The sequence below is a fragment of the Euprymna scolopes genome, chromosome 2, assembly GCF_053919585.1.
Source record: "Euprymna scolopes isolate OS-2025 chromosome 2, ASM5391958v1, whole genome shotgun sequence".
NCBI lineage: Eukaryota > Metazoa > Mollusca > Cephalopoda > Sepiida > Sepiolidae > Euprymna > Euprymna scolopes.
Window position 1 is genome coordinate 37332741 of NC_136483.1, and position 19077 is coordinate 37351817.

At 33.0% G+C, this 19077-nt stretch overlaps 1 protein-coding gene across 2 annotated transcripts in view; it reads right to left on the minus strand.

The window, feature by feature from the left end:
- Window positions 1-19077, minus strand: part of LOC145291123 (sodium-coupled monocarboxylate transporter 1-like) — an 82771-nt gene that overhangs the window by 59008 nt on the left and 4686 nt on the right. The window contains exons 2-6 of one of the 2 annotated variants that reach the window (XM_080136639.1): window positions 17748-17816; window positions 15315-15366; window positions 12989-13056; window positions 6604-6684; window positions 933-1006 (exon numbers count right to left, since the gene is read on the minus strand). In XM_080136639.1, the coding sequence (XP_079992765.1) occupies window positions 933-1006; window positions 6604-6684; window positions 12989-13056; window positions 15315-15366; window positions 17748-17816 (344 nt within the window). The remainder of the gene's footprint in view (window positions 1-932; window positions 1007-6603; window positions 6685-12988; window positions 13057-15314; window positions 15367-17747; window positions 17817-19077) is intronic. The other variant, XM_080136645.1, reaches the window with a different exon arrangement.

A 19077-nucleotide genomic window follows, 5' to 3' on the forward strand; every position in this document is an offset into this window, starting at 1 on the left:
TTTTTTTCTGAATTTTCGATATTACACGTCCGAAGGATTGACAGTTCCGACAATATCATAATCATGATGGTCCTATTTAAAAATATTTTTTTTTTTACTTTTTGCTGGACAAACACACGCACTAACAGACAACTGAGATTCATGTTATAGATAACGGTCGGAATAAGTATGTCATAGCGGAAGAAAAAGTAAAGACGTAAGCGTTCGAATAAAATATCGGTAACTTTATACTAATATTTAATCGGTGTTGACTGAGGGGGTGGCTAAGAGAAAAGCTGTACTTTTTTAAATTTTAAATGTGAAAATTGTAAGTGAAAAACATGCTTTCATTCTAGTCGTGGTGTTAGTGATGTTGTTGTTGTTGTTGTTGTTGTTGTTGTTGTTTTAACGAAGTATGTATGTAGATGAAAAGTTGTGAGTGAAGACTTACCCAGTGATTTTTGTATGCCATTTACAATTTTCATTTGTAAAAAAAAAAAAGTAATTTCGTTTGCCAAATAGGATAGATGATTAACCGATTAAAATGAGGAAGTATATTCGAAAGTTTTTCTTACTAAAAAGATGCAGTATGTACTCAATGAAATCAATTGTAATTTCAATTTTCATTTGTAAATTACAAACTAATGCTTACCGTAATTGACTTGCTAGATAAAACCAAATATTGCTTTTATAGAAAAAAGCTATTGATGACAAATTCGGGAAATAGACCAACTTCATTTTGATATATGTTTTTATTTTATTGATAGAATAAAAATCTTTTCTTTTTTTTTTTTTTAATTATTATTCTAATTTCTGTTGGTATGATATAACAACTACTAACTTATATTTACACAATAAGACAATTTGATAATACAAGTGATATTTTACTTTTCATAACGGACCAATTACATATATATAAATTCAATTACAAGAAATATTTTTAAAATGCTTACTCGTTGAAACGTATTCGACCCCATTTTTTATTGACTTCCCACACGTGTTGAATTCCACCAACGGTCAATGTTCCCTAAAAAGAAAACAGTGTTTGTTTGTGTAAATTTGGTTTAATTTGTATTACACACGATAACTACTACTACTACAACTAATACTACTAATACTAATACTACTACTACTACTACTACTACTACTAATAATAATAATAATAATAATAATAGTAGTCCCAAAGAACTTGTAAAAATACTAGAAGAATCAGAACACCAGAATTGATTAGTCGAAGAAAGAATTTCATGGCTTAGTATCGTCGTGTGTCTATAGCGACAATAAGTGCACAGTTTGATGTCAGTGTGGGAACTGTCCACACAATTATTCGCGAGGAACTGAAGACGTGGAAGATTTGCATGAAGTTTGTCCCAGTGTTGCTCAAAGAAGACCATAAACTAATAGATCAAGATGGGCATCAAGACAGTTCCTCGCCCTACCTATAGTGCAGACATTGCTCTCTGTGATTTTTGGTTATTACCTAAGCTCAAGGAAAACCTTAGAAGCTGTCGTTATGAGAGAATTGAGGAGATAAAACGGGCTGTGATGAGGGTCATTGACACGCTCACACAAGAGCGGTTCCACTGAGTCTTCCAAAAGCTGTTGGAATAGTACAAGTGCATTACAGCCGGAGGAGATTATATATATATATTATGTATCGAGCATTGTTGAAGTGAATGATGAATATATATATATATATATATATATATATATATATATATATATATATATATATATATATATATATATATATATATGATATTTACTTACCTCGCCGAAATAAATTACCATCTTTTATAAGTTTGGAAAGGACATCACGGGAATTTTACGTATTCTAGATGTTTCCTCCAATTTGGAGTTTGTTTCAAATGTTACTGATTACTCTATTATCTCCAAGTTATCCTTTGGATTATTATTCGTCCAATCTGGCAGAAATATCCCGGAAATAATCGAACTCCTTTCAACGTTGGATTGCCGAGGTTGTATGATATCCTTTATGTATAATGTTTATATATAATTGTTTTTTTTTTTCAATAACTTTTTCACTATATGTGACGATGAGCAAACTATTTGTTTATTCAAAACTGATCATTTTGCTAATTGCATTTCATTTCCTCTGATGATATGAGCCATCATTGAAAATCCATGGATTAAGGAAATAAATATAATTATTTTTCATATATTCATTGTTAAAGAATTTTACTTTAATTCTCTCACACACACACACACACACACACACACATATATATATATATATATATATTAATATTAGTTATTAATTATTAATTAATAATTACTACGTGCACAAAAGTACATATAGATAACTTACTTTTATGCACGTAGTAATTATTAATTAATAATTAGTAATTAATATTTAATTACATTAAAAAAAGTAAATACGTCCTAAAAGGCGAAGAAAATGTAAACAAAGAGCGAATAACTCCTTTCTTATAATATAAACGCTCAGGGAGCGAAGTAAAAAGAAGAAATTAATCGCTAATAAAAAATAAATAAAAATTCAACAATCCCATATATATATATATATATAAGGGAAAATGTGTGTGTGTGTGTGTTTGTGTCTGTCTGTTTGTTTGGTCTGTGTACATTTCCCTACCAAATTACTCTGTCAATTTTCAGTCTACAGACTCGAGATTTGACATAAGGGATATTGAGATTTGGAAAAATCTTTTTAATCGGTTTTCGTCCAGAAATTTGGTTTTCAAGTCGTCAAAGTTCAACGATTTGACCTTTGTAAACTCTACCAAACTCCTCCGCTAATTTTGGATCTAAACATTTGAAATTTCAGATAAAACTTCCTTGGACATGGATCAAACTTTTTAATTTGATTTGAGCCCAAAACAATAAATATTAAGGGGTTAAAATTGGGCTCAAAGATAAAAAAAACTTGACCTCTCAGCCAATTTTTGGTCTAAATATTTGAAATTTTACATAAAGTTTATTCGGACATAGGGCGAGGATTTTAACCGTTTTTTGTTTGTTTTTTTTTGCCGAAAAAGTATTATTATGTACACCTATATCAAAAACACTTGTAAACGTTTTTTTTTTAATTTTTTAATTTTTTATTTCCATACTTTGTGGACCAGGAGCGTACGAAGATCTCACAATTTTAATGAATAATCATTATGCCAGATCAAACATATCCATTCCTATGTCTCGATACATCTTCTATCATTATATGTGATCAGTTTTCTATAATAGTCAACCATATAGGAGCCTATTCGTGACCAGACACGCACACACAGACATTCAGCTTTATACACATATATATGTATATATATATATATATATATATATATATATATATATATATATATATATATATATATATATATATATACGCATTGCATCCACGAAAAGTCATACTTAATATGGAATCTTACTACTAAACCTTGTTATTTTCGGCATAAACAAAATTGTTTATGATTTTTACAATTTTGATGGCTTCTTTCGTTGCTTTTTTGTTGATTTTATTTGAACAAGATCATTAGTACAAACATCAATAAAACCTCCCATATACTTATTAGGCACAAGTTAATAACATTATAAAGCAGTAAACAATATTTAACATCGTCGTCATGAATTACAATTCGGCTATAAAATAAGAATCTATATAGTAAGCAGTAAAACTATGCATCAAAAACGAAAATAAAATTTAAAAAAAAACGCTTTAAGGCGAGCAAAATTTATGCTAGAATATCTGTGACGTAACGGTTAAATAACTAGGTTAAACTCAGTTGTAAGTGTCACTCTTCTGAAGGTTGGCGGTTAAATCTTCAGTGTGAGCAGTACAACCATGCAATTACGAATTACTTAAGATTTCTACCCAACCATTGATAATAGAACGACCGCATGCGAATCCTTTGGATTAAATAAAGGGTTCTCTTCCAAATTCCGTGCAGATACGACGAAATACACATGACAAGATACACATGAGAAAGATCGAAGATTATATCGACCGAACCGTTGTGTGACTACCACTGAGGATGAGAACAGTAGTCAGAATAATCCAAATAATACAAATTATCAATCCTTATCTCAAAAATTCATAAACAAATTAAGATTTGTTACTGAAGTGATGATCTCCATTAAGCTTCGTCTCTCCACTTTCCAGACAAATCTTTTTACATAATATTTCAACCTATTTGCCGTGATAATGTAAACGTAGCAATATCAGACTGAGAAAATTCGAATTAAAATCAACCTTGTCAGATAAATTCGACTTTTAGAACGTAATCTAATTTATAAAACTCACTATGTCTGTCTGTCTCCATATTTTCAAACTCTATCTCCCCGAAACTAAAAGTCGCAGAGCGGCACTAGAGGCCTCAAATGATTGGATTTTTTTTTCTGAACTGTTCTTTTCGCTGGTTAAAAGAGTTTTAAGGGGTAAAAAGGGCCAAGATAGAAAAAATCGTTATACATGTTGTACAATCATCTTAGTTCATTTTAATCAGTTCATTTGCGTGTAACGTTGGTAAAGAGGTGACGTCACCAGCTTTGAATGCTACAGTTTTGCTTTCGGTTTCGATTCTATCTGATAGCACCCAAATACTTTCTTTTTTTAATTTTTGAAATCACGACTCTATAATAATATATACGAAATCTGGACAAATTAAAATATCATATTTAAGCGTATTTTACGACTGGGCAAAACTGCCCCCCTCCATCTAATAATAAAATGGGTCGGTAGCAAAATAGAACTGGCAGAATAATGAACACGAATAGAACACGAGAGTGAAATTATGATTAATTGAAAGATAACACTATTACAATTCACAATAATCCATATTAGCATTATCTTGGGTGTCATTCTCACAACGTTTCGGCCAATGGAACTTACGAGTCACTCATGACGTAATAAATTTCTTAATTTCCAGAAGATAATGAATTTTCGGTCATGGAGCTTATGAGTCACTCATGACGCAATTCATTATCCTCTGGAAATCAAGAAATTTTCAGAAGATAATGAATTTTCGGTCAATGGAACTTACGAGTAACTCATGAGGTAATTCATTATCTTCTGGAAATTAAGAAATTTCCAGAAGATAATGAATTACGTCATGAGTGACTCGTAAGTTCCATTGACCGAAACGTTGTGAGAATGACCCCCAAGATGAGAACAGTAGTTCGATTAATCCATATAATATAAATTATCAATACTTATCTACATCTACCCGGTAATGGCTGACGGAATGATAGCAATCTACGCTCGTTGATTAAATAAAAACAAAACCAAAACAAAAAAAAACTCCGTTTGAAACTTTGTACAGATTCCAGAGTTCGACAATAGACACATAAAGAAGGTCGGAGATTACATCGGTCGCAATGTTATGAGAATAACACCGGAGATGAGAATAGTAGTTAGAATAATCTAAGTAATACACATTTTTAAACTAAAATATGTTTATTCATACAACTATACATTCTTCTGTAAACGTCACGTGATTTGCACTGCTCAATCACGAAAATTTTAACGAAAGATGAAAGATGGCACTGATGATAAGCATATGTTCAAGCTGGAGGCACCATTTTAAAATAACCCCTAACCAAATGTTTCTGTAAGATTAATATAATTTTTGCTTTAAAACAAATCCCTAACTATTCAAAGTTTAGAATTATGGAAAAAAACATTCTGCAATAAAAACATTTATTGACTGGTTTTCGTAAATATTGAAACGTTTAAATATAATCAGATCGATTACAAAACCTTTTACGATGACTGCGTAATAAAAAATAACTTGTTAACTTTGCAGTATGATTAACAGCTGGGAATCGAAAATTTAAAAAAATTACATCTAATAAGTTTCGCCAAACCATTCAACTTTAATTTTTACCGACTCGTACACTTTTAAAGTGTGAAAACTGATTGTAAAATTTATTGTCTCTTAATTGTCAAATAAACAAATCGACTTATTGAAAAAAGAAAAAAGGCATCGACAACAAACAACAACTGGGCGAGAGTCAGCATTTTTTTCGTGCTTTGATTTAATGATAAATTCAGAGATTATCTTCCAATGAGTTTCTACACTCTTAAAGTATACAGGTAAAAAAAAAAAAAACTAAATTAATGGAGTTAGTGATAGTTTTTAGTGAAATTTTTTCGATTTCTCCGGCTATTAAGTATACTTCAAGATTACCGAAAACTCAACACTCACTAAAAATATGGGGGGAAAAAAGTGTGTCTTTTACTTTTTTCATATTCGCAAGAATTTTTTTTTCTTTCTTTTTTCTTTTTGACGCTGCAACACTTTGTATCCTGGTAGATTTCAATAACATAAAGAATATCAATCGTTTTTAGGTGTATTTTTATATATTTTTTTATTTTTATTTTTATTATTATTTCAATAACATAAAGAATACAAATAGTTTTTAGGTGTATTTTTATATATTTTTTTATTTTTATTATTATTATTATTATTATTATTATTATTATTATTATTATTATTATTATTATTATTATTTCATTTCATGCGACCTAAATAGAATGAGTGCCGCCATCTTGCCTAACGGCAGTACAACAGTACGAAATGTGATAATCTTTACTATTTGGACGTTTGGGTGCACGCAGCATTAAAAATAATGTTCATGTCTGTTTTTACTTACTTGAATAACAATTGCCAAAAGTCCAGCTATCATCACACCAGCTTGGAAGACATCACTCCAAACAACGGCCTTTATTCCACCCTATATTTAATAGATAAAATGGTTTTCTGTAAAGTCTGACGATGCTGCTGGATCGTAAACATGGTCCGGCATCCGAAACATATGTAACTGAACAGATAAAACGGTAATAAAAAATAAAACATATATATATATATATATATATATATATATATATATATATATATATATATATATATATATATATATATATATATATATATATATATATTAAGTTAATTGTATTCGGGAGATGAAACTCATGAATTAAAACGAAGTTATTAAGAGTGCTCAATAAAAAGAGCAGAGTATAATATTTTTTTTTATACAGACAAATATTACATAGTTGCTACACTGAACATGTTAATGTTTCGGAGCAACTATGTAATATTTATACATATATATATATATATATATATATATATATATATATATATATATATATATATATATATATATATATATATATATATATTTCTATATATAGGGAGACAGAGGAGAGGGAACATTTTGAAAAGAAAATTGAAAAAGGATTCGATATTTAAAATATGTTTTGAACTTTTAATTATGAGATAATATGGTTAAAGTATGAAATTTCATTTGGCCCGAATGAGAAAAGGGGGAGGAATATAAATGAAATGAATACAATTCTATTTTAATGTTTTCTTCAGTCTTTCTCTTGCGAATATTTTCTGAACAAGTATTATATTATATATCTTATTATAAATCTCTTTAGACTTTGCTTCCTTGCTATATATATGCGTGTGTGTATGTGTGTGTATGTGTGTGTGCGAGTATATATATACATATATATATATATATATATATATATATATATATATATATATATATATATATACGAGCAAACAGTTAATAAAACATATTAAAAAACACTTTGAAATGAATTAAAAACATATTTAATCTGAAAAGGAAGCCCTAGATAAGTGGATAGTCCTTAATCCGCGGAATTTCGAAGAAATACTTTCCTTCTCATCAGAGGGTGGGAATTAGCAAAATGCGGGATCGGATTTTGCATGCAAAAGTATTTGATGAAACAACAAGTAAGTCAAAGATCTTACTTGAAAACAAAAAAGTAAAGCAAAAGGAATATGGTGAAGAAAAAGGTGATTGATATTACGGGATTTCCTTGGATTTTACTTGTGCAAATGGAAATTCTTTTAACTTTTTTTAAGTTATACATTTGGATTTTACCGTCACTGGATTATTTATCTTCCACCAGACTATCCATTCATGTGTAATCACCTTTTTCTTCACCATATTCCTTCTGCTTCACTTTTTTTGTTTTCAAGTAAGATCTTTGACTTACTTGTTGTTTCATCAAATACTTTTTTTCATGCAAAATCCGATCCCGCATTTTGCTAATTCCTATTATGCGCAAATTCTGTGGTTGTTTATTGTTTTTATATGGTCCTCTTCTGTTGAGGGTTTTAGTTAGCCAATCAGCTTTCTAGTATCCACTGCGCCCTTTCATATTCTGTGTAGCTTAATCGCCATATATAAATTACTAACTAGCTCTACCTACGTATTGAGCACTTTTGAAGTAAATACTTAAAGTTTACGCATAAATCTATACTTTCGTATATTAATTTTATGTGAGTAAATGAAGTAGTTATATATATATATATATATATATATATATATATATATATATATATATATATATATATGAGAGGTTTCAAAGGTTGATACAACTGAGGGCGGTAGATGGGATGAGCTGCTCCTTCTCCCTAAAAATGCCCTTATGGTATGCGTCTCAATCTCAAATAGCCTAGGACAAAAGTTTCAACCAGAACTTGCTCCCATACTTACAAAACTGTTTAAGCGTTGCCTTAAGCAGAAGTGCTTTCCAACACCCTGGAAAACCTCATCAGTATGCCCTATATTTAAGAATTCAGGTGATAAGTCATCTCCCTCTCAGTACAGACCAATAAGTCTCCTGTGTGTCATGAGTAGGTTGCTGGAATCTATATTAAATAGAGAAATAGTCAACCACCTCAGCAGAAATAACCTTCTTAGTGACACGCAATATGGTGTCCATTCTGCAAGATCTACCGCAGATGTGCTAACAGTTATATCTTATAGGATTAGTGAATCTCTTGACAAAGGCTTCCTTTCTAGGGCAATTGCTCTTGACATATCAAAGGCCTTCGATAATGTATGGCATAAGGGCCTACTTCACAAGATTTCCAGCTACGGTATGACTGGAAATATTTTCTCTATCATCAAATCATTTCTCTCTGATAGGCTCATAAGAGTAGTGGTCGATGGACAAAAATCAGAAGCCTGCAGTATTAATGCTGGAGTCCCTCAGGGGTCCATCCTGGGCCCAACTCTTTTCCTGATCTACATCAATTATCTCTTTAAACCCTTACTTAAATCATTCGTTGACATCTATGCTGATACACGACCATCTATGGCAACACATCAAAGGCTGTAAATGACAAAGTTCTCTCTGATTCTCTCTCATCTGATCTTGAGTGCATGGTTCAGTGGGGGAAGACATGGCTGGTTACTTTTAATGCATATAAAACCAAGCTCCTATCTTTACATCATCAACGCTCTGATTCCCATCTGGCATCAATTGAAATGGATGGCTCTCGTCTAGGAGAAGCCCAATGTTTTGACAAGCTTCTGGGCTTGACCTTTACTCCTGATCTGAAATGGAACACTTACATCAAGTTTGTTGCCAAGGTCACTGGAAAGATGGTGGGATCCTTCTACCGCTCCAGAAGATATCTCACTAATGATGCAATTCTCTATCTATATAAAAGCCAAGTACGTCCAAAGATAGAATACTGCTGCCATATCTGGACAGTAGCTGCTAAAAAAGCCTATCCTGCCTTGACAGAGTACAAAAGAGATTTCGTGGCTTAGTGGGGGATGCCCTTTTCTCTTCCCTGTAACCTCTCTCCCACAGAAGAGATGTTGCGAGCCTATCTTTGTTTTATCATTATTTCCATGGCAGGTGCTCGTCTGAACTCCAATCCCTAGTCCCCCCTCGCCAATCTTTCACGAGAAACACCCATCTAGCTGAAACCACTGTCAAAAATTTTCCCCACTCTTTATCTGTGCCTAAAGCAAAAACGTGGATTCCATGAACAAGGCTTCTTTCTTAGAACTGCACGCCTGTGGAACTCTGTTCTGTCTGCGTGATTTCCACCTGACTACAACCTGGATGCCTTCAAGTCCAACGTAAACAAATTCCTGATGAACCGCCCCCTTAAGTAGACACTTTTATTAAATCCCCACACTAACGTACTGTACATGCAATAACCCTTATCCCTGAGTGACTTCCGGGTCTTGATAAGTGGTGATCACCTTGTAAAAAAAAAAAACTGAGAGAAGGGATAAAGGCGCCTTAGAAGGATCCATTGACGCCTTAAAATCAGTCACATCGTGCAGGTGGCGCTCGTTAACTTTGGATGGTTGCTCACCTAGGAGAATGCAACTGGTTCAAAAGCTCCACTACCTTGCGGGATCACACGATAAGAGGAAAGGCCAAGGGAGTAAATCCTAACAGAAAATCCGGAGATGGAGTCTCTAGAACTGCCTGACTTTATATTGCCATTACCAGCAACTTCTGCAACGCAGTCAGAGGCAAGCTATATCGGTTCTCTCTTTTCCTTGGACCTTCTGGCTTCGTAAAGAGGGGGAGGTATTGCTGCACGGGCAACAGTTATCTTCCCATATCACCCTGTCCAGGCTATGTAGCTCCACTGCTGCACCATCGTCTCCCGAAACGGGCGGTTGCTAACAACAACATGTGTGTGTGTGTGTGGAGGGGTGCGTGCACATATATAGGTACATATATATGTGCGTATATATATATTTATTTTTTATTACATTTTCACCCCAAACAAGACACATTGCCACTTTGGTGTAGGGGACTACTATCAGGGGCAACAACTACTGGGGTACTATGTTGGGATTTGGGCAGTAAGATGTCGGTTCACTTTACATTTGAACTTCTGCATGTCAGTACAGTTGGGGAAGCAGGGACCTGGAATGGAATTCCAGAGTCTAGCGGTTCTGGGGAAGAAACTACTGGAGTAGAAAGATCTTTTACATCTAGGGATCTCTACTGTGTGGGGGTGGGATTTAGCTGCCTGTCAGGTTTGTCGAGGGTGTCTACGTCGTGGGGGCACAAGTGTCTGCAGTTCACCAGAGCATTCACCATTAAAATAGTTGTAGAACAGGCAGAGGGATGCAACATTTCGTCGATAGGACAGAGGCTGAAGCTTAGATGCCAGTTCAGAGTCTATCAGATTGGCGACTCTCTATATATGTATACATTTGTGTGTGTGTGTGTGTGTGTGTGTGTGTGTGTGTGTGTGTGTGTGTGTGTGTGTGTGTGTGTGTGTGCGTGTATGTGTGTATGTGTGTGTATGAAAAAAAGTATTCCAAATGCGTGTGTGTGTGTGTGTGTGTGTGTGTGTGTGTGTGTGTGTGTGTGTGTGTGTGTGTGTGTGTGTGTGTGAAAAAGAAAACGTATTACAAATGTGCTCGATCGTAGGTTTTACAAAAGCTAATGCAAAATATTCTTATTTAGTAATTCTCTCCATTGATCGATCTACTGCTGGATCTTTGGATGAAACTGGTTTGAAGGAACAAATCAATTCTTCAGCAGCGACATCACATTTTAAAGTCTTACACCTTTGTACACTTGGTATTAAAAACGATGCACAAATGAAACAAACGTCCAAACTTCTGATTTCTAAACGTTAGAACCGTTTCTATTAGATGATCGTTTTACTGTAAGCTGAAATGACGCAATGTCCTTCGTTCTATGAAACTTTAAAAGTATGAAAGTAATACATTTTTCAGAATTCTTCCATAATAAACTGAAAGGTTACGTCTAATCGATATCAATTCATATTTTTTTTTTTTAATAAACGAATAAAAGTTAAGGGTGGGAAAATTGTTTTATTTCCGACAAAACCGGTTTTGAAAATGATTAGAATCAAAGTGTTGTATCTGTTTTGATGCTATACATCGTCTATTCTATCACTTTTTACAATTGATTTTTCGAAGTACTCTAACCACTTCGCCACGGGTCCTTGCATCCAATTATAAAATTGATATTTCCTGAAGGTTAGAGGTTCAATCCTCAGTGTGGGTGACCGAAAAATATAATTGCGAATTAATTAGGACCTCTATCCAGTCATGGCTGACGGAACAAGGGCACGCCACCCCCGTGAAGTAAATAAAGGGTTTCGCTCGAAATTCCGTCCAAATTCCCGAGTTCGACAGAAACATTCCCGAGTTCAACAAGATACACCTGAAGAAGATCGGAGGTTACATCGACCGAAATCTTGTGAAAATCACTCAAGATGAGAACAGTAGTCCGATGAATCCAAATAATACGAATAACCAATCCTTATCTACAAAAATCCAGAAATGTTACACAAGGTAAACTTACAAACTTTTCGACATCAGATTCTGTTTAACCCTTGATCTTATTACTGGTAAAATACTGTAAGATTAATTTCACTGGAGTCACAAAATTAGTGCAAAAGAATAATTATAATGTACTTTTTTGTAATTTTAATTTGTATTTTTTCCAAAAACCAAACTAAAATTTTAGGAGATTAGAAAGTGAGTCTTTACTTTCGGCAACCTTGTAACTCTCACTTTCGAGATTTCTGATAAAAGGAGAATAATTGGGTTTTTTTAATAGGAATTTATCCAGTTATTGTTGGCTTTTAAGTTGCTGCTTTTTTAGATCCTTACATCAAGTGGATTCATGCTTTGTCCGCGGCGATTTCCATAACAACAACAACAACAAAGACACTCAATCAACTTTTTCCTTTCTTGTTTCTTTCTCTTTGCGTTGTTTCTATTGCATTGAAATAATTGCTAGAAATAAGGAGGACAATCTGAAAGAGAGAGAGAGAAAGAAAGAAAGAGATATGAAGTTGAGGGCGAGATAGCAATAGTCTAGTTGAGAGATGGAAGGGGTTGTTTGAGGGAAAGGTAAAAGGAATGTTAGAAGTTTTAAAATAAAGATGTTACAGACATTTTAATCTCTTATTTGTTCTCTTTACCCCTGAGCAACACGGACTAACCCTGCTAGTCGATAATAATCCGAATATTTTTTTTTCAAAATACAAAGGATGGGCAGTGTTATGCTCACGCTCGCTTGGACATAACTTTAAAGGGTTTTTTTATTCAGCCAATAAATGATATTCTATGTAATTTACCCTTTTTTTTTTTTTGTAACAGATTTTTTTCTATATTTTTTTCCTTTAATCTTTATTCTTTACTGATTGAGACAAAAATATGTTTGTCTTTTTTTTTTCTTACCTACCAAACACGTATACACTGTGGCCACTAGTCCAACAATGAGGATCGTGGCGCCTTCGGGAAATTCACTCACTGTAAAAAAAAAAAAAAAAAAAAAAAAAAAAATGAAAATTGTTCAAAATTACTTTGAAATAAAAAAAATAACGCTTCAGCAATATTGAATTCAGAATCTTTGTATTTGTTCATTCTTTTGGTTGACGACAACAGCAATATGGCGTCGGTATAATTCCATCATTCATGCAAGATGTAATAAAACTGGCAATGATTTACTGATTGACATCGTTTTCATTTTAAGTGTGTGTTATGCAACAAATATGTCGGCTGTGATACAAGATGCACTAATAAAGATAAAAGTTTCAAGTTTTCTACTACCCCCCCCATCTTTCACTGTTTCGTTATGTATCTTTCCCTCCATCTCGCTGTCTCCCTATCTATATTTTTCCTACATCTTGTTTCCCTATCAATCTTTTCCTCCATCTCACTGTTTCCTTATCTATCTTTTCCTCCCTCTCACTCTCCCTATCTTTTACTCCTTCGCACTGTCTCGCATCTACATTTTCTCCCTCTCATTGTGTCACCCTGTCTATATTTCCCATTTCCGTTTTTATCGAACATGTCGCCATATTAAAAATAAGCCGACATTCTAGACTATGTACTAATTTTTAAATAGTAAAAAGTGTTTCCCTATCTCATCCGTTATACTATATTTATTTTAACGCCAAAACGTTCAGCATGTCATAATATTTTTTAAATATCTGCAACTTTTAAGCTATTGCACATAATCTTTCCTATAAAATTATCTGAACCAAAACCTCACGTTTACAAGTAAATAAATATGTTGCATTGTGTAAAAAATTTACACAATACAACACATGTATTTACTTTTATTCTTTAAAAGTGAATTACACGTGTATTTGCTTATGGGAACAATTGCATTCTCCGTTAAGAGGCATTTCTGGGTTATTACATTGTCTATTCATTATATTTTACATATATCTTCATCTATCGACCCACTGTTTTTGTTTTGTTTTTTTAATTTTTATCCTAGACAAACTTTTAATAAAGCAAATGTCTTTGTTGTCACACAGGCTTTTAATTGTCTTCTGATTTCCAACGCACACGTCATGTTTGTTGATAATAGACACACACCTTTATTGCTAACAATAAATGTCCGACGAATAACGGTGGCCCGCGTGTGCAGAGAACAGTTCTATATTTTCCACGCGTTTTCTGCTAAAAAAAAAACAAAAATGCTAAGATAGAATACAAAATTACTCTAATTTTCATCCGTATCGCATACGAGGGTACTCGTATCCAGTCAGCAGCTAAACGCCATTAAATTACCTTCTGTAGAATTCACTATGGTTGGATGAGCACGTTTCGAACAATCGTTTTGTTTGTGTTTCTGCAAATTATTAAACCATTGGTCTTTCATTCTTTTTATATATATATATATATATATATATATATATATATATATATATATATATATATATATATATATATATATATATATATATATATATATATATACTAACGTATTTACTAAGTGTAACAAATCCAATATTTCTACGTTGAAAAGCAGCGTAGAATTTAAAATATAAGAAATCATTTTAAAAACCAAATTTAATGCTAAAAGATTTATATATATATTTTTTTTTTCAATAAATCAATATTTCGGCCGAAATCGACCTTCCTCAGTGAGTTATAGATTTTAGGTATAGAATTTGCTTTTAAAAATTATTTCTTACATTTTTAATTCTGGACTGCTTTTCAACGTAGAAATAATTGATCTGTTTTACACTTAGACACGTTATCAGCGTTCTTTCTACACAAGAAGATATTAATAATCGTCTCCATTTGATGCTCGGACCATCACTGATATTCTTCGTTATAGCTTGACAATGAAGAATAATGTTTATAACTCACTGAAGACGGTCGGAGTCGGCCGAAATATTTGATTTATATTTGTTTAATTTATTGGCTTTTTAAATGATTTCTTGTATTTACTAAATATTTCAAACTAAAAATCGCCTTTACTAAACTTAAATTATCAGAGCCAACCGAAATTGGCAGTTCAAAGCTTTGTATATAACGGGAAGTAACATTGTTAAACGGAAAAGCATGCATTCTTTAAAGTTATCTTCCCTTACCTGATTATCATTTAACAGCCTTTCTTTTTGACACAGACGATGTAGCAACGTGGTAAGCAAAATTCGGCACCGGTGCACTTTAGATTGCCACTGGCAATTATTTGTTTTCAGTTTTTTTTTGTTTGTTCCCCCCCCCCCCTTTCATAAATTAATACATTAAATGAATACAAGTCTTACCTGCGCTAAGGGCTGTAGACGGTGCATAAGACGCAATCCCCATATAAAGTACCTGCAAATACATTATTATTATTATTATTATTATTATTATTATTATTATTATTATTATTATTATTATTATTATTATTATTCATTGGGAGTTTTCACATAGCCATCATAAAAGAATTCCCTTTGCAAACAACCTATGGTGTCTCCTGGAATCTGAGTGACAACAAATATCCCCAGATTTCCAGTACTCACCACCTCTTTGAATAGCCTTTGAGAATTAGTTCGCATTATCGCAATAACCGTTTACCATTGATTTTTCGTTGGAAACGACCATTTGTCTTCACTGGGATTTGAGTGACAATAAGCCTCCCCAAAGTTCCTGTCCTCTTCGCGTTCATCCAGTGGAGGTCTGGTTAGTGATTTCTCTTCTCGGTCTTTGCATCCTTCTTGACCCTCCTCACTTATTTAGTTTTGCACCAGTTTATAGTGACACTAAAAAAAAGGCAAAGAACGCGGCTAACTTACGATTCTACAGTTTTATTTTGCATGATTCCATGTGGTATTTCTTTGTGTTTTATATTTTTATCAGTTTCTATATGTCCGGCTAGCACCTGTATCTCATGTATGTTAGTCTCCACATTCAAGGGTTTTCATTTAGTTCATCAGAAATTATAATCATCATATCGTATGAATCCTAACATTATATTGTTGGCATTGGTTTCCCCGATATTTCTCTAGTCAGAATTATTTCTGGAAAGGCATCACGTAATCGACCACATCATGGTTGCCAACATTCTAAGTGAGAGTGATTTTTTTTAAACGAACTGGATTCGAACTTGGAACATTCAAGTCGTCAGTCTGTGTCGTTAACTACTGAACCACCGTGACTTCACAGAAATGATAATAAAATGTATGCATGAAAAATAATTGAAGAAATTCTATGATTTTATATGAATACTAGCAGGCCGCCTGGCGTTGCCCGCCGTTGCCCGGTCGTAAAATACGCATACATAATATATTTTGATTCATACAGAAACTGAGACATGTGTATGCGATTATTATGTTTTTTTCTAAGCAGTTCACTTGTTGTAAGTAAAAAAAATACTCGAGCTGAGACCGAAACCAAAATCTAAAGACATTGAGTCAAGTACGATAACCATTAGACCAGCTTGGCACGCTCTTTAAAAAGTGTTTTCAAACCTACTTATTTTTAACATAAAGAAGCTGTCATGTTTCACGGCCGCGCATGCGCATTCGTGAAACAGTTGACAAACAGATAAAGATCCGATTACCTACAAATACTAATTTTTTTCATTTTGGACCCCTTGGCAGCCCCTTTTCGGGATGAAAACCGATTAAGACGTTTTCCACATATCTGAATACCCTATATACCAGATTTCAAGTCTGAAGATAAAATATTCATTGAGTATATAGGTTTAGAAGTGTACACACACATATACATTCTCACTTTTATAGATATATAGATTTTAGTAATAGATGTAGATTAATAGCGAGTTCAAACACTGAGAAAGTGTAATTTTTTCAAGTCATTTTTGACAGAAGCTGTACGCTAGTCATCCGATAAAAAAAAGTAGCTTAATTAGTTTCTAATTTGTTCGTTTGATCATGTGAAAATAAATTCAACGAAAAAAATAAGAAATGTTAATTAATTTTGTTTTCTTGTAAAATTAAGTGTGTTATTCCAAGAGTCTTGTGAATCGATTAGTCATAACTAAATAGAGGTCTAAATATACGTATAAAAATTAAAAAATTTTTTTTAAAGTGTTATTTTCATATTTGAACTTTTTTTAAACAATAGAAGCCAATAGTAATTGCCTGTATTTTTTAGACGAGGTGTTTTCATTGATTGAGATTGTCAGACTGACTTCCTCATCTTGGTTGTGACGATTACAACCAAGATGAGGAAGTCAGTCCGACAATCTCAATCAATAAAAGCCAATATCCAATTTTTCAGGAACAAACTTCTTTCTTCGAAAATATATTAAGAAGTACTTTATTTTTTGTATTTCTTTTTGCTGTTGTTATTGGTTGCAACATTTTAATGGTCGTTTTTGCTCTAATTTCAATCCTTAAAAGTTCAACAGTATAGTTGTTCTTTTTTAAAAAGTACTGTTTTCGTATTTAAATTTTTAAACAATAGAACCTAATTAACAATGAAATTTTAATAACATTTTTCACCCAAATATCGGGGAAAATTCTCTTCTTCAGAGATACAAGAATTGTTTCATCTTTTGTACTCTTTCTTTTTTGTTATTAGTCACAAGGTTTTAACAAATGTTTTTTTTTTTGCTATTGTTTTAATCTTTAAACATGGAAACTTAACATCAGTGTTATTTTGCGAAGAATTGTTTTTCGTGCTTTAAATTATTCTATTGTTTAAAATAATTTCAAATGCATGTTTTTAAGGAATAAAAAAATTTTCACCTGTTGAATAATGCATATTCCAGTGGCGATAAGTTTCACGGAATTAGCTTGAAATCGTTTTTCCAAATACTGAAAGAAGAGGAAAACACTGTAAGATTAATTTAATGAAATTGTCGGTGTTTCATAATTACCCTTCTATATAATTTATAAGTCCACTCCAACGTTTTTAAGCAATAGAAATAATCAGTTTGCATCCTAAAATCAAGCTTCGAAAATGTTCTATGATAAATGTTATAAAAGTCAGAATTGAAGCATTTAAACCAAATTGACAAGATGTATTCTAGCAAGATAAAAAGGCGGTTGTGTAAAATACGGAATAGGTATCGTAAATCCCCGCGTAAATTTAAAAACTTATGTAAAGTTGACTTTTCGGTGTTTGTCTAGAATTCCATCTCGTGAAAAAACAAAAATCGTTATGATGTACTCGTGGCGGAAAGAAAATATCGTATACCCAAAAATCACGTAAACACATCAAGTAGTTTTATTTTTAAATAAGAAAATCAACTTTTATGGCTTAATTATGAGCGGTGGTCTCGTGACGTAATCTTGAAAACAGCCCGAAGGAACAAGGGAGATAACTTCAAATCGATATTTTAGAAAATATCTTAGAACTGCACGCCTGTGGAACTCTGTTCCGTCTGCCTGCTTCCCACCAGACTACAACTTGGATGTTTTCAAGTCCAATGTTAACAAATTCCTAATGAACCGCCCCCTTAAGTAAACACTTCATCAAATCTCCACACTAACGTAATGTACTTACAATAACCCTTATCCCTGAGTGACTTCCGGGCCTTGATAAGTGGTGATCACTGTGTAAAAAAAAAAAAAAAAAAAAAAAATATTCTTAACATGGAGAAGGGAGCATTGGATAAATTAAATCTCTAAATGGGAATGGGTGTTAAGTGAGGTTGGCTGGTTGGTTGGTTGTTTTTGTTTTACGGTATATAAACTCTTTTCGGATTATTTAATGCCGAATCCAAAGATTTTGAAGAAAAATTTTTTTAATAGAATATATTTGTTGTTTTCACGTCGGTTTCTATTTAACCCATAGTTGGGACCCTAACAGGTACTACCACTCCGGGTCAGAGTTGACCTGGGAGCAATGGTAATTAAAGAGTGGCTCCACACTCCCCAAAACCCACAAGCTGGGGCCTCATCACTGGATATAGTTTAAGGTCATATCCAGGACCCCCATTGAGGGACTTTTACCCTCTGTAGGGGGGCAGTCGGCGTATTCTAATGCCCCACCGACAGGGCCGGGTGTTAAGTGAGAGGAAATAAAATAGGGGTAGAAATTAGAAATAAACGGTGTCCTTTAAAGATAAAAAAA